The sequence below is a fragment of the Aspergillus oryzae genome, chromosome 6 (genome assembly GCF_000184455.2).
Source record: "Aspergillus oryzae RIB40 DNA, chromosome 6".
Classification (NCBI taxonomy): Eukaryota; Fungi; Ascomycota; class Eurotiomycetes; order Eurotiales; family Aspergillaceae; genus Aspergillus; species Aspergillus oryzae.
In genome coordinates, this window is record NC_036440.1 from 566,386 (window position 1) to 593,541 (window position 27,156).

The following is a 27,156-nucleotide window of genomic DNA, read 5'->3' on the forward strand; positions in this document are numbered from 1 at the left end:
ATCTATGCATACTCTTTATTGAATGCCCGTCCAATGACCATCCGTCTGATCTCGCTGGTCCCAGCACCGATCTCATACAGCTTCGCATCGCGAAGTAACCGTCCCGCGGGGAGCTCATTGATGTACCCATTGCCACCCATCAGCTGGATTGCATCAAGTGCACACTCCGTCGCCCGTTCCGCCGCATACAGGATCGCACCGGCACAGTCCTGTGTCCGGATGCTTACCTCAGACAAGGACGCGGAGTTATCAATGTGCCGCGCCGTAGAGTACGTGTAGGCGCGCGATGCCTGGAGCTTTGTATACATATCGGCCAGCTTACCTTGGATCAACTGATTATGGGCGATGGGTGTTCCAAATTGCTTGCGGACATGAGTATAGGGAAGGACGAGATCAAGGGCAGCTTGCATGATACTAGATATTGTCCATCACCGTAAGTCCTTGTGTTCTCGGTTGTGGATATATAGTGCCTTAGTAGAACTTACCCCAAGGGACCAGCGCTGAGGACTAGACGTTCCAGATCGAGACCTTCCATGAGAACCTTGACACCGCGGTTTACTTCGCCGAGGACGTTCTCCTTCGGGACGAACACATCTTCAAAGATAAGCTCTCCGGTGTTTGAGCCGCGCATTCCAAGCTTGTCGAGTTTCCGTGCGCAGGAGAAACCGTCAAATGTCTTTTCGACAACGAATGCCGTGATTCCCTTGGAGCCTTTCTGGGGCTCGGTTTTGGCGTAGACAACAATGAAATCAGCGTCGGGACCCTGGAATTAAATTAAGTTTAGCCTCTTTAACATGTCCTTCTGAAAACAGTTCAAGCAACTCACATTCGTAATCCACATCTTGGTCCCGTTCAGCACGTAGCCACCATCAACCTCCTTAGCCGTCGTCTTCATACTAACAACATCCGAGCCTGCGGAATGTTCTGACATAGCCAGAGCACCAATCTTGTCACCGGACAGGAGTCCCGGCAAAAACCGCTCCTTCTGTTCCGGTGACCCATTCAAGGAGAGTTGGTTGACGCAAAGCTGGGAATGCGCAGCGTACGACAATGCAATACTTCCTATAACACGCCCCCATTAAAACACGAACAAACTTCACATCTTATAATGTGGTAACAGGAAGAATGCAATACCTGATGCACGACTAAGCTCTTCCATAACTATACAGTGTGCCTGGTAACCCATTCCGAGGCCGCCATAATCCTCATTGGCAGTGATACCCAGGAATCTGACAATTGAATTAGAGTCGCCTGTAATGAACAATGATCCAGCAATGTGATGTTGTAATTACCCAGCATCACCAAGTTTCTTCCACATCTCCGCTGGGAACTCATTTTGAGCGTCGGTCTTTGCGGCTACTTCCTCGGTAATCTCACGCCCTTGATTGAGCTTATGGTCAGATCGCGGAACACAGAACTTCCCTAGGAGAACAACTGACTGGTAAATTCCTGTACACGTTCCCGTAGCTCTAGTAGCTCATCTTCAGTGGGCGGCACAAAGCCCTTGGGGTGTTTTGATGCGAATGTCCGTGATGCGGGGATCTGTATGAGGGGTTTCCTGATTGACCCCAGGGACCTGGAGGTACTGCGGAAGAGGAATGGAAGACGGGATGCGGCAGCCATTGTGCGAAAGGTATCTCTGCAGGGGAAATGTACAGAGGGAAAGAAACAAGAGATCTGAAGGGGGAGTGGAAGGGAAATTAGACGAGCAAGCCGAAAAGAATGAAGTAAGAGAGTCGCGAGTCCATCCACAAATGCGGAGGCCGATGCCAGCCGCGGCTAAACACGGCAAACGTCGCAGTTGTTTCTCCGCAACTTCAATCCGGGGTCACATTCGATCATATTCCTCCCCACGCCCATTGTCTTCGTTTATTTTTCCTTCATCGGCCATTGCTCCCACTTGGCTGCCCTCATAAATCTCCGAACAAGACCATGAGATAGCTCAACCTGGTGTTTCGCGGTGCCACTTCGTCTTCTGCTCTCCCTAGATTATCCCCGCAATGCGCGCACCGTCTCCGCTCCTGCGGAGCTTGAGCTCCAAAACATCGCTATCGCTGCCTTACTCGCGACGATTTCTCACGCCTCGCTTTCCAATTACAGTCACCTCTAAAACTTCTCTCAGGACAGTTGCGAGCTATACGCATCCGCATCATGCCTCGGCCATATCGGTTCTGCCCACGGCGGTGGACACGTCCTCACCTGATTTCAAGGAGAATGCCGAGCAGATGAAGGAGCTCGTAGATCGGATGAGCAATCTACATAGCACCATCTCACAAGGCGGACCACAAAAAGCAAAAGAAAAGCACATTGCCAGAGGCAAAATGCTCCCTCGCGATCGGGTGACAGCCCTGATCGACCCCGGCACATCGTTCCTGGAGCTTTCCCCGTTGGCCGGCCACGAGGTGTACCCAGGCGAGGACGTTCCCGCCGGTGGCATTATTACTGGAATTGGAACCGTCGAAGGCGTTACATGTATGATCGTGGCAAATGACAGCACTGTCAAGGGAGGCACCTACTATCCCATCACGGTGAAGAAGCATCTCCGAGCGCAGGCAATCGCTCAAGAGAACAAACTCCCCTGCCTCTACCTCGTGGACTCCGGCGGTGCCAACCTCCCCCATCAGGCCGATGTATTCCCAGACAAGGAACACTTTGGCCGCATCTTCTTCAACCAAGCCCGGATGAGCTCAATGGGCATCCCCCAGATCTCCGTGGTAATGGGCCCCTGCACAGCAGGAGGAGCCTACGTCCCAGCCATGAGCGACGAGACTATCATCGTCGAGAAACAAGGCACCATCTTCCTGGCGGGCCCTCCCCTCGTCAAAGCCGCCACAGGCGAAGAAGTCTCCGCCGAAGACCTAGGCGGCGGTCAACTGCACAGCACCATCTCCGGCGTAACAGACTACCTCGCCGTAGACGATGCCCATGCCCTCATCCTCGCCCGCAGATCCGTCGCCAACCTCAACTACCCTAAAACCAGCGTGCCCCTCAAACTCGACGACAGCACCATCAAAGAACCCCTCTACGACCCCGCCGAATTGAACGGCATCGTCGGCACCAACCTCCGCCGCCAGATCCCCGTCCACGAAGTCATCGCCCGTATCGTCGACGGCAGTGAATTTGCCGAATTCAAACGCGACTACGGCACCACCCTCGTCACAGGCTTCGCCCGTATCTACGGCCACCAGGTCGGCATCGTCGCCAACAACGGCATCCTCTTCTCCGAGTCCTCCCTGAAGGGAGCCCACTTCATCGAGCTCTGCGCCCAGCGCAACATCCCCCTCATCTTCCTCCAGAACATCTCCGGCTTCATGGTCGGCGCCGACGCCGAGAAGGGCGGCATCGCCAAAAACGGCGCGAAGCTAGTGACCGCAGTAGCCTGCGCCGACGTACCCAAGTTCACCGTTGTCTTTGGCTCCAGCGCCGGTGCCGGCAACTACGGCATGTGGTAAGTTACACACCCCAACCATCCAACCCCTCAAACAAACTAAGAACAACCCATGGAACCAAAAACCAAAGACCAAAACTCTAACAAAAAGCCAAAAAAAAAACAGCGGCCGTGCCTACTCCCCAAGGCTAATGTTCATGTGGCCCAACGCCAAAATCGGAGTAATGGGCTCCGAGCAACTCTCCTCGGTAATGGAAGCAGTCGGACGCACCGCAGACCCAGCCCTGAAAGCTCGCATCGACCACGAGTCCGAGGCGATTTTCTCGTCCGCCCGTCTCTGGGACGATGGGGTCATTCCGCCGGCGCAGACGAGACGCGTACTTGGATTGAGTTTGGCGGCGTCGTTGGGTGGACGGGTTGATAAGGATGTGCAGACGCGGTTTGGTGTTTTTAGGATGTAGTTCTGTTTACTTAGTGAGGGACTATTCTAGGTCTAGTTTGGGTCTACGTCTACTTCTACGTCTAGATTCTAGTGTTTAACTTGGTCTGGGGTTTTTATTTCTTACTATTTATATATCTATGTCTTTGCCTTATATTGAGGTTTATACGATGTATGGTTGTTTAGTATACTAGAAATGGATGGTCTCTTTTCTGAATTTCTTTTTGATCGTTAGAGGGTGTTGTACGAGTCGTGTTATGGTGAATGAGAAGGATGATTCGTGAAGATTTCTTAATGTGCTTATTATGATAGTCCCTATAATTTATGGCGAGAAAGTAAGAGCGAATCAAAAGGAAGAAAAGGAATATCGCATTCTAATAATCTACCTGCGTTGAACAGGCTACCGCTAGTTTCGAAAAGAACGGGAAATTGATCAGGGGTGGAAAAGGGGGAGAAAAAAGGGGTAGGAATCGGAAGGAATGACGGGTCAAATAAGGCACAAAGAAGAAAAAGCAAATATAGAATATGAGTAGATAGAGAGAACTTAGGAGGGCACTAAGAAGAAAAGAAAAAGAAGAAAAAATAATGTGATTCTTTTCTTTAGCAGATTGCTTTTATCAGCTTGCGAAAAACGAACGGCAACGTAGTCATAAAACAAACTGTTCTATATCAATGAAGGGGACACCAATGCGGAGGAAAACGAAGAGAGATGCAGCTTTTTCTCATTCCTTGAAGTAAAATAACCAATGAAGACGTATCAACAGGAAGTAAGGCAGAAAAAGTTGAATGGTTGTGAACCGACATATATCTATCATTGGATGGGCATATGATGATTGAAAACATTAGGGCGGGTGAAGATATGTAGTATGTATGTGCAGATAGGATGTGAGCCGGTGGCTCGAGATATGCGTCGATGAGAGGTGAGGTGGCCTGGTTCAGATACGATGAGGTGAGAGTCGTCGGTCTTCTGCACCTCCTTCGTTTATAACAATCGTTAATTTATAGAATCACACAAGGTCCTTTACGCTTCGACTTCTGTCGTCGTTCTCGCTTGCGATCGGGTCGATTCGAATTTTCCCGCTTGGGCGGTTCGTCGCGACCCTTGGAGTTGCCTTGCAGGTCCTTTCGGATGATCTGTCGGCAGAGGTCAATGAAGACCTCGTTGACGTTGGCTCGTCGGCGAGCCGATGTCTCATAGTAAGGGGCATTGCCCCAGCTCTGGGAGAGCGCGAAGGCGCGAGCACGGGGCACCGCGCGGTCCTCCTCCAGGTCGGATTTATTACCTACGATGACGATGGGGACTTTCTCGTCATCTTTGATGCGGATGATCTGTTCGCGTAGTTCGGACAGCTCGTTCAACGAGGACATGCTCGTGATGGAAAATACCAGGAGAAACCCTTGTCCCTGTTTCATGTAAAGTTCTCTGTGAGTCAGGGTTAGCATGCGGGTCTGAGAAGGAGTGAGTGGTTATGTGTCAGTCCTATAGCCGCAGTAGTGGATCCCAGGTGGACTGAAGAAGTGGGACGGATGGCTGATTTACCTCATGGCAGCTAGGGCTGTGTTAGTGGACAAGACCGAGGCCGTACCGTTACAGGGAGACTTACTGAATTGTTCTGTTCCTGCAGTGTCCAGAATTTCCAAAATGCATTGTCGCCCCTATGGCAATCAGCAACGCAAGACATGTTGGGCAACACGATCCACTTACGTCTACCTCGATCTGTTTGCGATATGAATCTTCGATCGTCGGGTCATAGCTCTCAATCCACACATTTTGGACAAATTGAGCTGCACAGGGTAAGTGACATGCCCATGAGTCGGGTCAATCGACAAGTCAGAGGGTATATACCAGTAAGACAACTCTTTCCCACTCCACCTATTGCGCATGAGATAGCAGATATCAGCGGTGGGCCTCAACGATATTCAAACATAAGATCATGCCTACCAGCTCCGAGCACGACAATATGATATTCCCGTCTGTATCGAGCGAAGCCATTAGCATCCGGCGCGCGCGAGAAGTTCAGGGCAAGGGACCCGAGGCGGGAGGACGTACTGTGGCCGCATTGAAACAGCAATTGTAGTTCCCCCTCAATCCACTGAAGTTATTCGATCAGATGTAGCGCCTCGAGCAGATCGGGACGATGCGATGCTAGGTTCAATCGACCTCTTCCAACACAATCTCTGTCTGTCGTATCGTACCTCCTAAATTTCCACCAAAGAGTATGATGCGACGATTCAATTCACGCAAACCGGCCGGATCGGATGGGTAGATAAAAGGTACACTTCGTTAATTTCGTGTCTCGTGAACGGTCGAAGATCTCGGTGGTGAATTGCGAATTCCAGCAATGGGATGGTCTGATTCCCTTGGGGGCGGGGGTGGGCTGGAAGAGCAAAGGCAGCGACAACGCGATGCGTTACATCGGTCTCAATGCCAATGCCAACCAATGTCGCGGAGGGGGAGTTGGAGGGGGTAATATGCAGGCCGTGGACTCGACAGCGCCACCAGACCCGAGGCAATCACTGTACTCGAGTGAAGGGTCAAAGGGGGGTCGGAGAAGGCGAGCGCAGGAAAAACGGTTGATGTCAACAGAAATTCGGGTGGATTTCCGGAGACTAAAAGACCGAACTAGAAGCTAAGTCAGCGGTTGTGGGGAGATTTTTTTTTATGAGGAACTGGCAAAGGGTGGAAAGGATCCGAGTCGGAGGGTTCAATCATCAATGTCAAAAAGAAAGAAGAATTTAACAAAAGAAAATAGAAAAATTGATAAACATGAAATTAATGAAATACAAAAATTGTAATTCTCTTTTTCCTTTTTTTTTTTAAATTTGTTTCAACCCTGAGATTTCATTTTATTCAATTGGGTTCCAATGACTTGTATCCTTTTGTTCGGTTTGGGTATTGATTGCTGCTGTTGGACCTTAACGTGTGTACTTCTTTCTTACCTTTTTCTTTTCCGATGACCCTAATCTTCCCTATTCCTAATTTTTTCACTTGGTCAACATCAGTACGAAGCGGTGTGAGCGAAAAGAAATAAATAATAATAATAATAATAATAATAATAATCAATAAAAAAAACAAGAAGAGGCTTCCCAAATGTGCGCAACAATTGGCACGAAACCTTAAGCCAGCAGCGTTTAAACCTGGAAAGGATTAACTCTCGTGGGACTTTCCTCATAAAGGTTTAGAGAACCCTAGGAATCCCCCCTTTAGTCCCTCCAGTCCCAGTGGTTTGGGATTTCCCTTATTTCCTTTTGGGCTGCTTCTGGTAATGAAAAAGAGAAAAGAGGAAACTAATAATAATAATAATAAAAAAAGTCCAATAAAAAGAAAACCCACTATCCGGATTCAAAGGGGGCTGGTGAATACCATCAATGGGTCAAGTAGGAGAGAGATAGAGATAAAAAGGGAAAAAAGAAAACAAAGCCAACAAACAGTCTATCAAAATCAAGAAATGAAAGAAAACAAAAAAAGAAGAAAAAAAGAAACAAGGAATGACCCTATCTATGGAATGCTTGCTGTCTCCCTTCTTCTCCTTGTCGATTATCCCGGTGGTTGGATCCTCAAAAACAATAGTCATTATGACCTCTAGATCAAGGTCACTGGGCCTGGTTTTGAGTAAATCCAATAATTCCCACCAAGGCTATCTGCAGGAGACGAAGGGAAAGCAATGAATTGTCCGACTCGGCCGTGAATCTGGTTGCCAATCATTGGGGATGGTCGTGATGATCTGCTTTCGGGGCTCCATCCAACCATTCCCAACTGGACCGATTGACAAAAAAAATTCGAAGGGACTATTGAAGAAACGATGATATCGGGACGAGAAAAACAAACCCCCCAAAAAAGAAAAGAGTAGACAACATACCAGAGCATGTTTGAGTCAAATTGTTGTCCTGTCAAAATAAATATAGATCTCTCAAGGATCCCTTGATGGACGGGCAGGCATTAGTTCTCAGAAATATCGACATACAAGGGGGAAGATATAATAACGTCCCATTTAGCCTACGACTCCCTTTCCTTTTCCCCTCCCCCTTCTCCGTTGCTCCGTATATCCTGAAACGTCCTCCGTCCTTGACCAATCGCTTAAGTTAAACGGTTCACTTTACCTGTCACCTTTTTTCCAACCCCTCGGCTCTACTGCACAAAACAGACATCCCTCCTCCCGGACGAGAGGGACTGGATCCGGGCCAAAGATCTGGCCACCTCACGCTGTCAGGCACCAAACAGACCAATGTCCGGACTCTAGATCGGGACATCCAGGGGGCGACGATTGGGCGCAAGAAAGTACGACGCAGTGTTCATGTGATGGACCGCTCGATAGGTCCAACGGGATGCATTCCCAGGAGGCAAACCCAACGACATATGTAACTTGATGAGTAGGGGGGTTGTTGGCTCTGACCAGTAGTCTAAATGAATGCCGGGACGTCAGGTCGACCTTAAATCAATGTATCACATTCGACGGCCCACCCCTCGGGGTTCGACTGGTCATTGCCCTACTTCTATTGCGTGGATGATATCATAATATGAGATACTATAGCGGCCTCGAGTTACGTGCTGTGCGACAAACATCCCATGGCGGTTGCAAGATGTGTCCAGGAATGAGAAAGAAAAGGAGAACAAAAAGAGAACTGAGCGCTAATGTCAGGTATTAATTAACATCCAACCATTATACACAAACCAACCTCCATTCGGGTATGCGCCGGTATATATACTGTGCACGAATCACAAGCCATGCTATCTAATGCGCTCGATCGCCTAAACCGCGATCGCATGTCCCGCATCTCCATTGATCAGGCCCGTTACCGCCCCCTCAAGCTGGGTGATGCCACTGTACTGTTCAAGAGCCTCGAAGACATGGCTGAACACCTGTTGCTCGACATCCGTCGCCCACAAGAAATCGAGGTGTTCGTACTTCGGGATGATCTTGGCTGTGATCCCGCGAGGAAGCTCCTTCAGCATCACGTTAATGTCTACAAGGCTGTCATTGCCCCCGTACAGTAGCACAATGGGCGTCTTGATGTTCCTGGTAGGGTACTTGACCGGCTTATAGAATCGCTCGCTAGCGACAATGCTGAACGGAGCGTGGACCTCGTCATCGTAGAATTGAAAGTTCTTATGTCGGATGATCTGAAACCAGTGAACCACGGATTTGGTGCTGGTGAAGGAGAATAGATGTAGGTAGCCCGCTAGCTTTTGCCAACGACTGATATTCCGGCATTTCCAATTGAAGAGCCCGTCAAGACACTTGTCGATGATCTGAACGAAGATAGGCGGGTAGAGGACCGTCTGCCACATCGTCGTCGAACTGAGGATGCTACGTCGGCCGAAGAGAAGGAACAAGAAATTCGGCGAGGCCTTCATCAGTGAGTCGACGAAATGGTTTGGCAAGCCCGTAGGCGCCATTGCGGGCGCAAGAGCCACGAAAACATCGACCTTCTGGTTCAGCAGCGGGTGGATAGATAGTGTCGCAAAGGCTTGAGCGGTGCCCTGTGAGAATCCAACATACGACAGAGAAGGCTGGCCCGTGACTTCCAAGACATAATTAATGCTGTCGGGGATATCGTGAAAGGCAAACTGATCGATGGAGAAGTCCCAGAATTCGTTAGATCCGGGCGAGAACCGCACGGACTTTTTCGAGTATTTGTTGCCGCGATTGTTTCCAAACCACACGTCATAGCCCCTTTCCACTAATTGAAAGGGAAGACACCGTTGTTCTTCGGACAAACACACCCAAACCTCACTGCACATCATGAGCCCATGGTGGAGGAAGACGACCTTCTTCCGAACGCCCCCTTTCCCTTGGTTGACGCGCATCTTCTCCTCGCCTCTCCGGTAGGCCAAACGGTGGAGGCCGAGCAGGTAGCCATCGCCGGTCTGGACAATATGCTCCTCAGTCTGGTAACCGAACAGAGCGCATATATCTACGAAGTCGGAGGCCTGTGCGACTGCGGTGGCGATCCGTTCTTCTTTACTGCGCTTGCCTTCATCCTCAGGAGTTATAAATAGGTTGAAAATAGTTTTCGACCGGTCGTAGAAGAACTTGATTACCGTTTCAGCTGTCTGAGGTTAACGAATGATCTGAGAACGACAACGCGACTCATCTAACTTACGAAGACAAAATGTAATAATATGTATGACCCATTCGAGCAGCACCAAAATCAAAGAGGCAAACAGAGCCAAATACTCGAACCAAAACAGCCGTCCAATCACAGGGACACGCGCCATGATGGACGAATTGATCCGACCTGAACCTTTAGTATAGAAGGGTGACAAGTCTATCGCGCAATCCGAGGCCTGAACTCCATCATGGGGGGGAAAGAGGCAGAAATGCGCCAGGAAGCGAAATAAATGTTTAATGACCAGCAGAAGAACTTCCAAGAAAGGGCAACGCTCAGACGTCATTTGCATTTTCATGTGATAAGCTGCTTATCTAATCCGGGGATGGCCCCATTTTTGCCTTCTTTTCCTGGAGTCTAATTTTGCGCTGGACAACTGATTGGCAGGTCTTCCTTCCACTGCCTTGCCGGCTGGTTTCCTACCTTCAAGCAAGATGCCGAACTCCTGCAAAGACATCCGTGAGTACTATCCAACTTCAACTTCTCTCGATGATCAACCAATCGGGGCGACCGACCGTCGCTTCCGCAGACCAAGACCCAGATCTCATGCTTGATATTACCCTTCCGCAATTGAAAGGTGCCCCTAGTCTAACCATGATTTGAAATAACCTTACAGGCGATGCATTGGCCCAATGCCTCCAGGAATCCGACTGTATAATGGTCCAGCGCCACACGCCCCGTGAATGTTTGAGCGAGCCGCTAGTTGATACACTGCCCATGCGATGCCAACAGCTGCGGAAAGGGTACGGCGAGTGCAAGTGAGTCATGCATATCTTCGGGTGGAAGACCCCTGCAATGCTGGAACCAGGCCTAACTCTCAATCTCTGTCCAGGCGGGGTTTGATCGATATGCGCAAGCGATTCCGTGGAAACCAGCCACTCGCGGGTGCCAGCGAAATGGAAGGCGGGAAGCGGAACAAGCCTGAACAGTTATATGCTGGGAAGCCCGCCTTTGAGTCCGTCAAAGAGATCAGTGGGGATGAGGTCCAGATGGATCCGGAGAAGACAAGGGGCCTGTGAGGGGATGTTTCGATGCTGTTCCAGTGCCGAAACCCGCCGTTCCCTATCCGAAGTTGCGGGCACATAGCTGGACTTTTGTATTTTCGTTCTCTTGGCATGGGTTGGAGTTTGTGGAGGGACTTGTACGATTATAGACCTCATGATTCTGGTGTACGATCTACTGTACATATTAGGTAAATTGATATTCGCCGCTACCAACAGCTACTTCCTGGGGTGCAAAGTAATCCATATGGGCGTAGGGATGCTCTGGAGCATACTGCATGAGAAACAGCTCGTCAATTAGAAGGTGGTCAGAAGAGATGGATGACCTCAGATAGTAAACATTCATGATTGCGAGCTTCACAGAATAAATTTTCAATCATAACTTTTACATCATTCATGGCGCCAGGGTGAATAGAAAATACAAGGAAATGTTCGCACCAGGCTGCACATCATGCCACCTTTACCCCCGAGATCCGCTCTACTTGCCTAACTCGGCCATCCTGAGGAGTCGTTGGTCCTGTTCCTTGGATCCACCGTTTGCAAAGGCTTGGTAGCTTCGAATGGCAGCCAGGCGGTGACTGTCCTCCTCAAGTATACATCCATCCAGTTTAGAGCGCAATGCCCCCATCGCTTCCGACTTACACTCAACGGCGAAGTTCAACGGGCACCCACAGAAACAGGTGTGAATCTCATAACATGGTTTGTCACACTTGTGACCACATCGCATCTGTCGATCACAGACCTCGGTGCACTTGACTTGATCATGGGAGAAACTAGAAGCCCACACCGTCAGCACTATAATTCAAATGGTCAGACGGTTCACGCAGCTCATTTTACCTATGGCATGGTAGAGAACATCTGTGCCCGCAGCCTAGACGTTCGTTACATGGGAGATCACATCCGCCATAGGCAGTGTCCCACTCAGAGGGATCTAGTGGCATTTGTCATCAGTAAAAATCGCTAAAGTGAACGTAGGAAGTACGAACCTTTCTTGTATATCACGTTTTCATGCTTGGTGCATGTTAAAGGTAGATAAAAACCAAGCCTTCGTTTTGGGTTCTTGCCCCCCATGAGGGTGACTACTTGCCACCAGAGGGAATCTGCATCAGCAAGCGCAGTAGAGTCTCCAAACATATAAAAACCAGTCCTAGCACGCGAAAGCGCAACGCAGACCCTATTCTCTATAGATAAAAACCCGATAGTAGGCCGGCCGCTCCTCACAAGTGATAGAATCACTATCTCGTTTTCTTCTCCTTGAAACGAATCAACTGTCACAACATTCACATACTGACCCTGAAGATAGGAGTTCCCTTTGAATAGCTTCAGCAGCTTTTTTCTTTGACCATTATAGAATGTCAGAACCGTTATGTCCTTTACCGCAACGCCGTTGAGTACCAGGTGCATAAAGAATCCAACAACCATTTCCGCTTCCTTCTCATTGTACTTCGAGGATAAGCTGTCATTGCTTTCTGGCCAATTGTGAGAAAAGAAGTATGATCTGAAATCCCCCATTCCTGGCACTCTGGGGCGTTCAAGTACTGACGGGTGGTCATGAAGCTCGCCGTAAAGGGGCTCCAGCAACCGTCGTATTTCTGGCGCCATCCGCCTCTGTCTTCTAAGCGTCTCGTATTGAATCCCATTATTCACAAGTCTTTCAAACATTGAGATATCCAGGAAGAACGGTTCGCCCTGAAGGTCCTGTACCGAGCAACTCCCCCTGAGTTGTTGGTGATCTCCCACAAGGATCATATGTTGAAGAGAATCGAAGCAAGCAGCTGCTATCGGTGCTTCAATGGCTTCGGCTGCTTCTTCTATCAGAACAACTTTTGGTTTTAAGCTTGATACTAGAGCTCGGTACTTGCTAAGGCCCGTTGTTGTCATCCCAATCAACTTGGCATCCTGGAGGAGATGATTATCCCGTTCCCACTTTCCAATGCGGAGGTCTTTGCAATTGTTTGTATTAAGTGTAACCAAGCTTTGGAACTTCGACCTGATTTTATCTTTGAGCAGCTTTCGAAGAGTATTGTATACTCCTCCACGTGCTTTGACCGGTACTTTCCACAGGTCGGGTTCCTTCAGATACTTCCGGCTAGCTTCCTCAGCGGCCGAAGTACTTTGTCCGCAGAACCTTTCACGAAGACATATGAATGGTCCTTTAAGAAGTTCACGGTCCTCCTCTTCATTGCCCTGTTCGGCTTCTAGTTCTTTGAGCTGTTCATACTCCAGATCAATCTCATCTTCTTCGAAGCCAAAGGTCTCAGTTGAGTAGTGCACTTCGAATGGCACCACATGCTCTCCAAGCCAGGCTAGCAAGGGATTATCATCCTCTTCGTCGTTGGGTCGTATCCAGCCCTTTGCCCCCTTCGCGAGCAAGTCACATTGTGTTGCAGTCAGTAGGCCATACTTTGCGAAAAGCTCAGGCGGAAGGAGAACGTCATCGTTCTCAGCACTGAAGTTCTGCAAGAGATCAGCAATCGTGTGATGGTATTTATTGTATCGCCTTTGGGCCTGTCCAAGAACACCGCCTTGTATGGCAGCACTGGGTTCATTTTGTCGGACTTCAAATAGGGTGCGCTTTCTAATCTCAGGGTCACTACTTCTGCCTCCCAAGCGAATATAGTCCCTCTCAAACCGAGAAATGTGCCTCAGGAGCTGATCTACAGCATGGTTTGTCTGCGAGGCGACGATTATAGGTGGATCTCCTGGGTTCATATTGGACAGCAAAATCCTCAACGCAATCACAGAGACGAATGTTTTGCCGGTTCCTGGCGGCCCTTGAATAACGGCAAGACTTTTTGTAAGCATCTGCTCCAAAGCCCTCCATTGGGTGGCATCCAGATCACCTGTTGGATATCTAGGCCAGCTTTCCAGGATATTAATTTTGCCTTCTTCTCCAGATGGACAGATAGCGGACTGTATGTCCATGACTGGACCTGCTTTGACATACTCGGGAGTATCAGTATTAGGATGGAGTAAGCAGATTTGTTCGGCGAGTGGAAACCTGTCGGAACTGCTAAGTTCAAATTCAGAACTCTTAGTAGGGTTGAACACTTACCTTTCTCGGCTCATTTTCTGCAAAGCTGTCATCGTATGTCTCATCGACTCGAAGTAGCCATCTCTAGCCTCAACCATGACCCATTCTTGGTGAGGATCGAAATCTGCATCTATAGACCGCGCGAAATAAATGTCAATCTCTGGAGGATGTTGCTTTACACCGTTTAGTGGCCGGGCTGCCACGACAGCAACAACACATTTGTTTCTGAACGAATCATCTGATGGAGAAAGTGCAACAATGGTACCTGTTCTTAACCGCTTAGAGTATTCCCAGACTATATTCTTTCCCGATCTAATGGTGGAAAACTGTATCCGAGTCGCTACACCTTGTTGTGCAAAGGTAATACCTACAATGTGTACCTATAGCCAACAAATCAGACGACCCTCCACTGAAACGTAGAGGGAAATAGGTACAAACCTTCTCGTAGATAGATACAATATTCATGTCTTGGATATCTGGATCCTCTCGAAAGTATGCTACGGCGTCCCGTAGAGGAGCGACTGCGTCTTCTCTAAGCAACTCATAGTGGGCTTTCAGATACTCGTTCTTCGAGCTCCAGGGGCCCACGATCCGGTTTGGCAGCAGATCAACGAATTCAGTCTCGGATCCAGTTCCCATTATCTCATCAGGTGATGGGATTTCTGGATTTAAAAGCCACGGCTGAGAATTATCGGGGGCTCCCTCGGCGAAGTAAGCTCTGACATCCAGGTTGACTGGGACAGCGGGGCGGGCTGCTGGTTTCTTGGGTTGCGTGTGGTGCGACCCATCACTAGGAATACTCGAGTGACTCGATGGTTTCATATTGTAAAAGCTCTCACTGAGGGATTAGTGAGTTGTTGATGATTTCGGTGGTGGTGATTCAGGCTGAGTTGTTAGGGAAACAAGAAAGAGAAAGTGAGGTTGACTCGTTTGCACTCCCCCAAAAAGGCAGGCAGTTCAGGGACCAACAAGAAAATCAGAGGAAGCGTAGACCCCAGGTTTGTGTAGTAGATAGTATCCTTTAATCCATCTTTCTCCGTAGAGAACCCAATTCAATGCTAAAAAACGGTCATTCAAGATTGCTCGATTCACTAAGCTGAGGAGCTTTATAGGAATCTTCCGACTCAACCCTCAATCTAGCGTGAATAGCGGAGATCACAAACGTACATTCATTCCTAATAGCAAAGCTCTTCCAGGGGCTTCTATAGAAGAAAAGGCATGCTTTGTTCAAAGTACGCCATCGCTTGCCACACTCTTACATCCCGAGTCACTTCTCTCACAATGTTCTAGGCCACGCGCCCCCCTATATGATAAAAAAAGAAGTATATATAAATATACAAAGTGTAATGGAGAGACAAATGGTAAGAGACACGAAAGATTTCAATCTGAGATGCGGAATTCTGCTCACTTAGTGGTCAATTCCTTTAATTGCTATGGGATAACCATGACGATCTGTTCCTGTAAGGACTGTCAATATACGAGGTTGTTGAGCTATCTGTCCAAAATACTTGAAGCGTTTTCTCATTCATTCTTTCTTATTTCATAAGCAATACTTTTTGTCGTAGAGGGAAATCTATACCCAACTGTTGTCATAAACATAGGATGATCTAGTTGTTTGATGACGCTAACCAGATACGGATGGATGTTTCTGCCTTAGGCATAATGTGGGCGGGCAACGTGACTGATGCCGGGGAAAGAACGATAAACGGATTTGGAGATAAAGAAAGGCATCGTCTTCCCGATTCCAATATATTTCCGCCTGCCGCAATACCATAGCCTTTGCCTTGATAACCCTGGGCGCAAGATCTGTGCGACTGATTCGCCCGCTGATTTCCCATCGCCCTAAGTCCGTGCGAGCTATCAAGCCATGAACCCTTGAATTGCGGAGGTTCCCACCGAGAGATGGGCCATTGAGAAAGAGCTCTTTGTTCGCTACTTATATATACACATTATATAGTTTAACTTCCAGCTTTGAGATTGCGTGTTCTAGAAAAATCGGGCCTAGAACTCTTGCCGCTTCCAACAATGGCGTCGCTTGGGGAAGATGATGATGACAGAGATCTTGCAGGTAAGCTTCCTTGTAACAGCATTGACGATGGTCGCAGCAGCCTAATGATTGGTGATGTATAGGCTCGCAAGATGGTAGCTCCGATAATGAAATGGAAGATACCCTCCGGGATGCTGACGATGGTGGCAACGACAATGACAACGACAATGACAACGACAACGACAACGACAACGAGGCCGACGCCGACGCTGATGCTGACGCCGATCAAGATGCGGATAGCCAATCCAATGCCAGTCACGTATCGGATAGCGCCGGTGTAGCAACTCAGCCGAACGCCGATGTCGAAATGACCACGACCGGCCCAGTGAACATCGTACATGATTCAGTATCTGTGTATCATCCTCCAGTCCGGTCCGAATGCCTCACTGCCTCTACCTACGATATAGTCCCTACCACGGCTGCGCCTCACAGTACATCGATTAATGCAGTGACGGCGACAGCGGACATGAGGTGGGTTTTCAGCGGTGGCTCAGATGGATACGTGCGGAAGTTCAATTGGGTGGAGTCGATAAATAGCAAGCTGATGCTAACTGTGGCGCAACGGCACCCCTTCGTGGACAGCGTGATCAAGGCGGGCGTGGTAATGACATATTGGGAAAACATGGACGGCAACACTCTATCACCGGTATATTCTTTGGCTAGCCATAGTGAGGGATTGTGGTTACTGTCCGGCTTAGAGTCGGGTGCTATTCGCCTACAATCCGTCCGTCATGACGAGGGCAAGGAGATCGCTTTGCTACGACAACATACTTCAGCTGTGTCAGTGTTGAATTTGACATCGGATGAGAAATCTTTGTTGTCCGGAAGTTGGGATAAGCGAGTCTTTGACTGGGACCTGAACACGGGCCAGACTAGGCGCTCGTTTGGATCCAGTGCCAGACAGATATCAGCCATTGACATACGGCCAGAATCTAGTCTTTCAGTGCCTAAGGATACCGAGACACCGCTTCCTAATGGAACTTACTCTTCGAATTACCAGGCGAGTGGTGGTAATAGCTTCGATTTTATGGATACGTCGAACGACCAAGGCGGTGTTGGCGATTCATCGAACCCGCAGGGGGGCTCACCGGCAGACTCACTTTTCGGTGGGGCGGACTCCTTGTTCGGGGATGCAGATGGCACTGGAGGCGAAGGGGCAGGCGCATCAGGGAATGCCTTTGGCATAGATGAAGATGATGAGTTTGGCAAAGCTCTAGCCAATGGCACCCTCCCCGACGCGGATGCGCCCGGTGAGCCTGAGCCGTCAGATCAACAAAATGGTGCTCCAGCAGCGCCGGCTCCAGTTGATGCAAGCGCTCAAATCAAGGAGGAGGACGCGGCGCCTCGGCAACCAGAGACTCGCGAGCCTGAAGCCGCTACTGCCTCGTCGCAGCCTGTTGTAAACGGGCTGCCTCACGCGGAGGAATTGAAACCTGCACCTGAGAGCCAAGACCTCAGCCAACAGACACAGTCTGATAAAAACGTCTCCGATAACACCTTCCTTGCCGCATCGATAGATGGCACTATCCGAGTATGGGATCGACGGCAACCGGACCCCATCGCTCGCATCTCGCCTCGTAATTCTCCGCCCTGGTGCATGAATGCATGCTGGTCTCCTGACGGTAATTACATCTACGCCGGCCGTCGAAATGGAACTGTAGAGGAATTCAGTCTTCACAAGGGCCTTCGAGATCCTGAACGGACTTTCAAATTCCCTCAGGGAAGTGGACCTGTAACTGCTCTTAGGGCGATGCCTAACGGGCGACATATAGTTTGGTAAGCTTTTGGCGATATTTATCGCATACTACAAAGTGGTCAATAAGCTAACGTCTACTTCCAGCGCCTCCCATGATATTCTTAGATTATACGACCTGAAACACGAGCAAGTCGCCCGTCACTCAACTGTCCCCTTCCTTATCATCCCAGGACATCGAACAGGAACTGTCTCACAGCTATACATCGATCAAGCCTGTCGGTTCATGGTCTCTACAAGTGGCAATAGAGGCTGGGAAGGCAGTACCACCGAAGTCTTACTGGGGTACGAGATCGGCGTTCCTCGATAGTCGGCTGTGGATTTGTATACTATCTGTATCTTTGGTAAGCTTGTATGGGTGTTATCGGGATGCTTTGCTGTTTGATGTAGTTCTAATGCATGTACCAGCGATATGGCAATGATAGCGCTGTTTTGAGGCATGTTAAGACACGACTGATGAATTATATCATGATATCCACTCGGATTTAATATCTGAGAAATACTAAATAAGATCTAGTTTCATGTATTGGCAAGTAGTTCCGTATATGTAACCAGCCGAAGAGAGCACCTATAACAAAGAAGAAAAGTAGGATATGCTACATCATGCATATGAACCCACCAACACCAACCAGGTATATCCAAACCAAACAATAACCCTACAAACCAGAAACAAAAAAAAAAAAAAAAAAAAAAGCCCCCCAAACAAAAATCATAGTCATAGCCCATAATCATCATGCACATCATCAAAATCAATCCCTTCACAAACATCATACTGCCCTGCCCTCCAAGGGCCAAACAACGAATTCCCTGACCAAGAAACATGTCCATCCTCATCATGCTCAAAGAAAACATACCCCGGCTGCTCCTCCCCAGCCGACCTGTCCACACCCCAAGGCCCCGTAACCAAAGACCCAAACCCGGGCAACGCCACATTGGGCACATGTCCACGGGCCTCAACCTGGGCCGCGCCCACATTATTAACAGTAACCAGATACACAGGCGGGAGAGTCACATCGCGATCTGGACGAAGCGGCATCGGAATCCACGCCTCATTATTATACGATTCGGGTCTGTTCTTGTCATGCCGGCCCGGCAATGGTCTGGACAGAAGCATGGAGTCCAATTTCGCCGTGTCGAGGAGTAACCCCGGTGTCTGGACGTAGAGGACGGAGTCATACTGCATGAACTGGATCTGGCCGAGACGGAGCAGCTTAGTGTCTGTGGGTGTGTAGCCGGCGCTGGTGGCGGCCGTCATGTCGATGGGGAGCAGCCAGATGTTGTATTTTAGGGATGCTGTGCGGAGGAGGGAGAGGGCTGTTGAGATCTGGGTGGTTTGCTTGTGGGGTGGGGTTTGGTCCCATTCTTGGGGGTACATGAAGAGGCGGTCTTGGATTGCTGTGTTGTTTGTGGAGAGGGTTTTGAAGAAGAGGATTGCGGAGCAGATGTTTGAGGGGTCGGGGGTGGAGAGGAGTTGGAGGTAGGCGTAGTTGCCTTTTGGGTGGTGGTTGTTGTTGTCGTTGACATTGAGGTTGTCTAGGAGGGTGGTGCGTTTTGTGTTGCCTCCATGGTGGGTGAGGCCCGGGATGGGGTCTGGTGGTTGCGGGGGTTTGATGGCGTGTTGGATGCTGCGGACGGATTGTTGTTGGAGGACGTAGCCGGAGAGGAAGAGGACGAAGGTAAAGATGCAGATCACTCCCGAGGAGAGGATAACGGAGACCGTAGAGGAGGTTAGGAGGACCATTGCTGGTTAGAGGGGTTTGTGCATTGGTATGTGGGACGTGGTGGTTGTATAGTTTGGTAGGGTAATGTATGGCCCCGTTGGTGTAGATGAAAGAACAGTATATGGGACACCGTTGTACCACGGCTAGGATATATATGGACTTCTTTCAAATAGTAGTATAGTAACTCGTCAACTCGTCAATCATGCGATTCATACGTCAAAATCCGGAAGATGAAGATCAATCGATCACTGAACCCTGTTTCATCTCGTGTTTACAGTCAGCCCGGTTGGCGGTGCGACTATCGATAAGCGCCCTGTCTTGGCAGAATCCCGACCGCCAAGACAATCGCCTCAACTCCGACATCATTCAGTTCAATCTTTCATCTGCATCATTATTTCTCCGCAAATCCTTCACCTCGCCAATCCACCCCGGAAAAACATGGCATCCCACCGCGCCGATGCCAGTTCCCTCCTCGACAATCGCGGCTACACCGGTCCATTAGTCCGCGGTGTCAATCCAGCCACTCTCTTCGAAAAAGCCGTGCGCGACCGCATCACGGACTCCTACTACTGGAAGGAACAATGTTTCGGATTGAACGCAGCGACGCTGTGCGATCGCGCGGTTGAGCTGACCTCTATTGGAGGAACGTACGGCGTTTCCGAGAAGCCCACACCATTCCTCTGTCTCGCATTCAAGATGCTACAACTAAACCCGGACCGGGATATCGTATTGGAGTACCTGAATTTCACCGACCCGGTCAACGACGAGGAAGGGGAGCAGACGGCGGCGGAGCAGGCTGAGAACGGTGTGGTCAAACAACGAGGGGATTTCAAGTACCTGCGGGCTTTGGCGGCGTTTTACGTTCGCTTGACTTTCGACGCGGTGGATGTGTACAAGACGCTAGAACCACTTCTTCTTGACTATCGAAAATTGAAGCGGCGCGTGCGCGATTCGGTCGTTCTTACGTATGTGGATCAATTTGTCGATGATCTCCTCACCAAGGATCGTGTGTGTGGTACGAGTTTGTGGAAGTTGCCTTCGAGACAGCAGTTGGAGGACTTAGATCTTTTGGAGGAACGAGTCAGCCCGCTAGCTGCTGAGTTGGAAGAGATGGACAACGGGGATAAGGAGAGTGAAGAGGGTCAGGCCAGTGATGCTCGGTCAGCTGATGATGCTAGTATGATTGAGACTGCTACCGGCTAGCTGCGAATGTCCTTTTGGCTCTGCCAAATAATTCATTGGTGCTGAGCTTCTATTGCCAGGCTCGGTATCAAATGCTACGGCTACTCCCGCAAACTCATGACTGGTTTCCGATGAATAGTCATTTTCATTGAGCTACCTACACCTCTTTAATAGGTGTGGTTCTCATTTGACCCCGCTACTTTGCGTGCCCTATCGGGGCAACGATCGGATATACATCGGGCGTCGTGACACAGACGCCACGGAATACTTGTCATCCTCTTCAAGATGGATTATATGGAGACATTTACTATGAGAGTATGGGGCTCTACGGCTCGGAAGTCGGGAATTTGAAAAACGGCATTGCTGCTTGAGCATAGTACCATTTTTGGTTACAATCTGCAGTATTCGGAGATACCCCATCATCTTTGCTATTCAATTGTAAAACATTTGTTGATTCCACTTACTAGTTGCATCCATTGTACTATGTTCGTAAATGACCTAGAACGCAAATAAATGATTTCAACATGTCTGCCTCGCCCAGCATCACTAGATCTATAAACCAGAGACCATGTCAAGGAATACGGAGTTGGAGAAGAGCGAATAAGAAAATGGCACTAAAAGCCTTGTTGGCGATGCCACTTTTCCTGCCAATCTTGATACCATGGGCTGTCATCCAATGTAGCTACCTCCCAATCGCTGGGAACGAGCCCATTCTCTTCTTGTTCTTTTGCCCATTCTTCAAGCTTGGGAAGTACAACATGTTCCACGTGCCACGTACTCTTATACTCCAGTATATTTTTGTTGCCCTCCTTCAAGACCTTGGTTACCAATGCGGGCACGCCAGGTTCATCCCGGAGTTCGGTCACCGGTGTGAACAGTGCCTTGAAGTTGAATACGATGGCTCCTGAGAGAGGAAGACGGCGAAGAGTTTGCCAGTCTACTCTGAGATAGCAATCCTCTAGCTGAAGATTGGGATCTTGAGACAGTCGGAGTTTCTCGTGAGGGTCTCCTTTGGGCATATACAAAGGTTGTCCGACTTCAAGACCCCAGGATCCTCTCTGTATCGGTTTGTCGGCCGGCATTTTGGTGAAGAACCTGCGTAGTCATCTGTGAGTAGACCATCGCCGAGATATTTTGACATGGTACGCACCGATCCATAGAGAATTGCATCTTCTCCCTGTAATCAGGAACTGGGCCATGGATCTGATGAAGCTGAAGTCCGATCTTGGTGCCGACATTCCATCCCAAAGCAGAACAGATGACTCCGGCACGCAAAAAATAGTTACCCGTTGTTTCATCACGTAGCATCACACCGAAGTCTTCGGGCACGTTGTCCAGCAGTATCTCAAGAGGATGCTTAGATCTTATATCCTGTTCTACTCCCAAAATCCTATTTTGTAGGACGCGTCTGTCCACCAACGAGAAGTAGTGCGGATACCGGGCGCAGATGAATTGCAGAACCATTTCCATGAGTTCTTTACAGGCCAGCTCTGATCCTGGAAGCCAGCCCAGGACCGCATCCCCATGCTTTGCGTACAAGTCCTTCCGTTGCGCGATCCGTTGTATATATGTGTTCTCGAGCTCTATCCACCAATCCGTTTCTAGCTTTGTCAATGCTGCCATGATTGTTAATGTATAGCACAAGTTATGTGGCGCCGCTTGTAGTCAGGCATAAGCAAACGTACACATTGTCTGGTGGTAGCCCCATCTAAACGGACGATATGGCCTGGGTAGCGCTTTTTCAATTTTGAACTCGGGGTACTCTCGAGGCAAGGGCACACCGCTGAGTTTTGCGTAGTCCGGAAAGTCCCCTAAGGCCTTAATTTCAGCCATTGAGAATCCCATTGGCGTGTATCTGTCTTCCCCGCAGGTCGTATAGTCCACGGTCATGGGAAGGATGTGTTTGAGAACTTTCTCTTCGTCGACTTCATGTATTCCTGTCGCGAATTCCGGCAATGCAGCAAGTGCCTGACGGCCCTGAGGTGGCAATGTATCCGCATACTGCGCTGGTTTCTTCTCCGGTGAAATCGACTGTGATGCGGTTCCACTTCGAGGGCTATGGAGTTTCGAACGAAGGCAGACTGGTTTGTTCTTCAATCCACTTAAAGCGAAACATAGCCCAGTCAGTCCGAACACGGTGAAGCACACCAACCACAGATTATCTAGCTGGTCGAGTACGTCCATAATACCTTTCTTAAAATGCAAGATGGCGCACTCAGATATAATATATGGATATCCTCGCTATTGCAGGCTCAAATAGTGCGATGTCACATCTGTATCGTATTTCGACGTAGACCAGAATGCCGTGTGTCCAAGGTATAGATGTCACGGACATGACCATAAAGACCGGTGAAGTAGCCTTGATTTAATACCCTAAGATAGACATGTGGTCATTATAAAAATCAAAGATTGGCGGGATTCGAAAGCTAGTTTGAGGTGCTATACGGAAACTGCAGCCTCTCTGGAGCAATGTAACCTATTGCTTTTACTTCGTTCGGTGCGGAGACGCAGATCAAAGATAAGGATACCCTCTCGTATCGAGTAATTTGATGCGATAGACTTGATAAGGAAGTGTGGTTCTTCTGGGAAGGTGTGAGGAGCCAATCCTCGGCGTCATAGAACTGCAAGGATGTAATATTAGAGGCCCGTTTCACCGACGTATGCCATACAACCAATGGTCACAGATCGTTCTACATTCATGTAGCAACGATGTAGCCCGAGATAGATGCACGTGCCCTATGATGTAAGGTAGAGGCTCCATCTCTCCCTTCATGTGAACATGCCATATGAGAAGCGGCAGTACTTTGTAAATCCGTCTGGGATCTTATCCATTGTCTCAATATTTGGTTCCGAAGCATAGATGAGGAGGTCTTACTTACCATAAGATAAGTGGCAATAGATAATGATCAGCCATCAAAATGGTCCTCCAGTAATATTGAACTGATAGAGTAGGCGAGGGGATGAAATGCGGACAGAATCGACGGAAGGAGGAAAGAAAGTGCCCACCTCCGCATTTCCCGAAAAGGGAAAAGTATCCATTTGGATCATGTGTCCAAGGCGCAGCTTAGTCACAGCCCTATGTACATTCATGTACGTGTATATAAAGCTACTAGATATATCCCTAAGCTATTCAAAAAGCTTGTCATTCAATGGCATGGTCAGCAGAGAGCTTAGAATTTCTCTGCGTAAAATGGATGCTCGTATCTCAGAGAATGTTGAAGATTGGAATTGACTCCTACTATATCACTCTAAGACATGGAACAAACCAATTCTAGATCACAATCATTCTCATTTTCAAGAAGCGAAAATTGGCGTCACACGTTTGCTTGGTCTCATAAGAATCACCGAAAAGCGGCATCCTTGCAAATCCGTCCGTCGAGTCCATCCGTGAAATTATATACGACACCACGGTCATATGAGAGAAAGATCTTGGTCTCTATCCTCATGAAACTGGTCCAAAAGGCAGACACCGCGTTTTCACTACCGATTGATTGTCATGAATCAGTGAGACTTGCAGTGTCCCATTCAACCTGAGTTTTAGTACGCCCACTAGAATGTTCTAGCTTGAGAAGAACAAACCAAGATATTCAAAGAAGGCTGTAACCATTAGAGGTTGCCTTAATACTGGAAGTATCTCTCAAGGCTCCAATGACCCAGGTTTTGGGCCATGTGCAGAGGCGTTAAGCCATTGGCGTCTCTAAGGGGTGGAATTGCCCCGTTAGCAAGCAGCATTGCAAAATTATCGGATGTCCGCTGTCTTGCTGACATATGCAGCGGCGTTTCGCCATTATTCGTGGATGCGTGAATATTGAATGTGCCATGAGAAAGTAGAAGTTTTATAACTTCTGTCGAATTGTCTCGGGCTGCGTAGTGTAACTCGGTCATTCCATTCTTTCCTGGGATGTTTGTCTCGATTCCGCGCTCTAGGAGGAACTGGACAACCTCTGGGGAGCCACGAGAAGAAACTTTGTGCAAGGCAGTCTCGTTCTGACTGTTTCTGGTGTTTATATCAATGCCGGCGTCGACCAATATACGAATCATAGTGTTCTGACGATCACCGCCATCCGGGAGTTGAACAGCTTGGAAAAGGGCCGTTTCACCTCTAGAATCCTGCAAGGAGGGCAGATGGGCATATTTCCCAACCAAAAGCTCTAGCACATCGGGATCGTCATTCCTTACGGCTCGATGGAGCACAGATCTACTATAGCTATATATATAGCTCAAATCGACCTTATCCAAGATAAGTTTGAGCGATTCGAGGTTGCAGTATGGTATCATACAGATCATCTTGGGCTGAGGCTGCAATTGGTACAGCTCCAAGCTGGCACCCCTTTCAAGCAAGAGTTCCACAATCCGGGTATGCCGGAAACCAATTGCAAGACCCAACATGCTAATTCCAAGCACATCATAGGAGCTCGGGCTGACCCTGCATCAAGGAATCCTCTGACGGCGTTGATTTCACCTTTTTCAATTGCATCTGCGAGTGGCTGGAGTGGGATAATGATAGTATCTGCGAACCGTTGGAACCGATAAACAAACGGGCAGTCGAGAATATGCGCTCCTAAGTTTCTGGTAAGGTAACGAGAGTAATACTCTTCACTTGCCAGGGCATATCCCTTGGCAGTCTTGGGCAGTAATGAGCGTAACATCTCGCTGAGCCTTTGACAGGTGCTAGCGAGTTGTGCTAAGGATGGAGGGTCGATACAGGCAACGATCATATCAATCAGCTCAGCTGGTAAGCCGTCTAGCCCACGAGACTGTCTCGTCTCAGTTTCAGGCGTCATGATAAACGAAATATATGCAAAGTGAAGTGTGAAATTCTGTATGACTTTTTCTAGCCTCACTGGATAGATTCGCGGAAATTTAGAACCTGTATGCAGTGTCTCGTTGGTAGTTTGCAGTCTATTCTCGGCTTCTGTACTGTGTGAGCAATTGGCTGGCCATATATACTTCATTTAGGCACTAATTTTAAGATAACGTCGAGAGCTTTAGAAGCTTCTGGTGCTCGTCACTGTGCAGACTTATTGAAGATACCTCTTTGTGACTGAGTAGGTCATGTTGTGAACAATCCTTTTACGGTAATCATCAGCCATACAAAGGCTCAACATAGAATCAACCAAGAAGGGTACTCATTCAACTGAAGTGACAAACCACACCAGAGTACACTCTATGAGTAGGTACTGAAATACACTTGAGCAAGTGTAGATATATTGCCCGGCAATTAGTGCAGTCTGGTAGACTCATGGGTCCCAATGCTGGGGCAGGATCACATGTTCCTTACATTGCTTTTCCATTGGAACCCCGTCTGCGATACTGTACAAACATCTCAGCCACAGTGGCAATGTCATTACTATGTTGGAAGCATGTCCTGTGGCTCCTCATACAATGAGTACTGGACGTGAGGCTAGCGTTATGACGCTAAGGTCCGATCCCGAAACCAAGACCCATCAGCCGGCGGAGTTCCGGGGCTTTGAATATCCCTATAAAACCGATCAATTAAGCAAACAGGAAGGATTTGTGTGGTATAGAACTGTACGTATCGCAACTCGGGCTCACTGTCTCGCTGGTGTGGGTCCCCACCTGTCAGCCTTAATGTCTCACCCTCAAGTTTCGGGTGGTTGTTTGTATGTTTTCAACGCCAAGCTGCCGGTCACTAGCTGCTAGTCTCATGTTGAGACCATCTGTGATCGTACAGAAGTGGCCAGGCCGGGAAAATGACTTGTTCAATTTGATCCGATGGTTCGGTCGGCGATTCAGTGGACGTTGTAAATCACCCTAGAGCTAGTGAACGCTAATTTGACGGTTCAATGTAGACCCAAATAGCCAGCGATTCTTGATACATATCTTGCTCATTCCATTATTATATGATTACATGCTGGACCTTTCTCCATTGAAAGTAACATATTTGATTGTTTTGCAAACATCCAGCCCGCGCGCTTTACAAATGCTCCGTATGACCCTAACAAGTATACAACAAAATCAAAAGGAACAATTTAAAGAAAATATGCATGGAGAGAAGACACTTTAATGAAATTAGTTGTATGTACTTCGAAATAGCACATGTGCATGTGCATGTGCCTTCATGTACACGATAAGATCGGTCAAGGGATGAGGGTAATGGAATAGAGTAGAGTCGGCGACAAGCGGACGACTGTGGATGCGTGGTTATATCGCGAGACATTGACAGCTGCTAGCCATGATATGGACATTCATAGCTGTCTGGGTTGTTTCCAATGGCGAGGAATTATTAAAACCATGCACTAACGGGGAGACCCGTAAGCCCCTGCAAGCATGGAACGGCGCCGAGGAGTGCCGAGCTTGTCAAGTCCCGGATTCCGGTAGATGAGGATATGTGACAAATGGGTATCATAAGACCGCTATATTCGCCGAACGCACAAATCGAGTTGACAAACGAAAAAGGGAAGACAAAAGAAAGAAGCCAGAATCTCTTGTTGGAACGGATCAGTCGGGATTCGTAAG

At 48.7% G+C, this 27,156-nt stretch overlaps 9 protein-coding genes across 9 annotated transcripts; 4 read left to right on the forward strand and 5 right to left on the reverse strand.

Annotated features, from left to right (window-relative positions):
• Positions 1-2: 2 nt before the first annotated feature.
• Positions 3-1,623, reverse strand: AO090020000493 (isovaleryl-CoA dehydrogenase; the record flags this gene model as incomplete). Its single annotated transcript, XM_001824746.3, has 6 exons — positions 3-414; positions 486-763; positions 827-1,062; positions 1,135-1,229; positions 1,293-1,380; positions 1,440-1,623. 6 exons carry the CDS (start codon positions 1,621-1,623, stop codon positions 3-5), a joined length of 1,293 nt encoding a protein of 430 aa, XP_001824798.1.
• A 377-nt stretch (positions 1,624-2,000) lies between these two features.
• On the forward strand, positions 2,001-3,849 carry AO090020000492 (putative 3-methylcrotonyl-CoA carboxylase, beta subunit (MccB); the record flags this gene model as incomplete). The annotated part of the gene is made up of 2 exons (XM_001824745.3): positions 2,001-3,448; positions 3,555-3,849. The coding sequence occupies 2 exons, from the start codon at positions 2,001-2,003 to the stop codon at positions 3,847-3,849; spliced, it is 1,743 nt and encodes a 580-aa protein (XP_001824797.1).
• Positions 3,850-4,826: 977 nt separating this feature from the next.
• AO090020000491 (putative RAS small monomeric GTPase (Rsr1)) lies at positions 4,827-7,402 on the reverse strand (the record flags this gene model as incomplete). The annotated part of the gene is made up of 5 exons (XM_023237973.1): positions 4,827-5,250; positions 5,368-5,483; positions 5,533-5,612; positions 5,674-5,700; positions 7,258-7,402. The coding sequence occupies 5 exons, from the start codon at positions 7,400-7,402 to the stop codon at positions 4,827-4,829; spliced, it is 792 nt and encodes a 263-aa protein (XP_023092865.1).
• Positions 7,403-8,577: 1,175 nt separating this feature from the next.
• Positions 8,578-10,047, reverse strand: AO090020000490 (sterol esterase; the record flags this gene model as incomplete). The annotated part of the gene is made up of 2 exons (XM_001824743.3): positions 8,578-9,878; positions 9,933-10,047. The coding sequence occupies 2 exons, from the start codon at positions 10,045-10,047 to the stop codon at positions 8,578-8,580; spliced, it is 1,416 nt and encodes a 471-aa protein (XP_001824795.1).
• A 325-nt stretch (positions 10,048-10,372) lies between these two features.
• On the forward strand, positions 10,373-10,957 carry AO090020000489 (PET191 family protein; the record flags this gene model as incomplete). The annotated part of the gene is made up of 3 exons (XM_001824742.1): positions 10,373-10,397; positions 10,555-10,696; positions 10,771-10,957. The coding sequence occupies 3 exons, from the start codon at positions 10,373-10,375 to the stop codon at positions 10,955-10,957; spliced, it is 354 nt and encodes a 117-aa protein (XP_001824794.1).
• Positions 10,958-11,772: 815 nt separating this feature from the next.
• Positions 11,773-14,795, reverse strand: AO090020000487 (putative DEAD box helicase involved in nonsense mediated decay; the record flags this gene model as incomplete). Its single annotated transcript, XM_023237974.1, has 4 exons — positions 11,773-11,870; positions 11,926-13,970; positions 13,995-14,353; positions 14,412-14,795. 4 exons carry the CDS (start codon positions 14,793-14,795, stop codon positions 11,773-11,775), a joined length of 2,886 nt encoding a protein of 961 aa, XP_023092864.1.
• A 1,203-nt stretch (positions 14,796-15,998) lies between these two features.
• Positions 15,999-18,083, forward strand: AO090020000486 (WD40 repeat domain-containing protein; the record flags this gene model as incomplete). Its single annotated transcript, XM_001824740.1, has 3 exons — positions 15,999-16,041; positions 16,104-17,796; positions 17,861-18,083. The coding sequence occupies 3 exons, from the start codon at positions 15,999-16,001 to the stop codon at positions 18,081-18,083; spliced, it is 1,959 nt and encodes a 652-aa protein (XP_001824792.1).
• A 1,849-nt stretch (positions 18,084-19,932) lies between these two features.
• AO090020000484 (PRP38 family protein) lies at positions 19,933-20,697 on the forward strand (the record flags this gene model as incomplete). Its single annotated transcript, XM_001824739.3, has 1 exon — positions 19,933-20,697. The coding sequence occupies one exon, from the start codon at positions 19,933-19,935 to the stop codon at positions 20,695-20,697; it is 765 nt and encodes a 254-aa protein (XP_001824791.1).
• A 593-nt stretch (positions 20,698-21,290) lies between these two features.
• AO090020000483 (heme-dependent oxidative N-demethylase family protein) lies at positions 21,291-22,860 on the reverse strand (the record flags this gene model as incomplete). The annotated part of the gene is made up of 3 exons (XM_001824738.3): positions 21,291-21,771; positions 21,827-22,292; positions 22,362-22,860. The coding sequence occupies 3 exons, from the start codon at positions 22,858-22,860 to the stop codon at positions 21,291-21,293; spliced, it is 1,446 nt and encodes a 481-aa protein (XP_001824790.1).
• Positions 22,861-27,156: the final 4,296 nt, after the last annotated feature.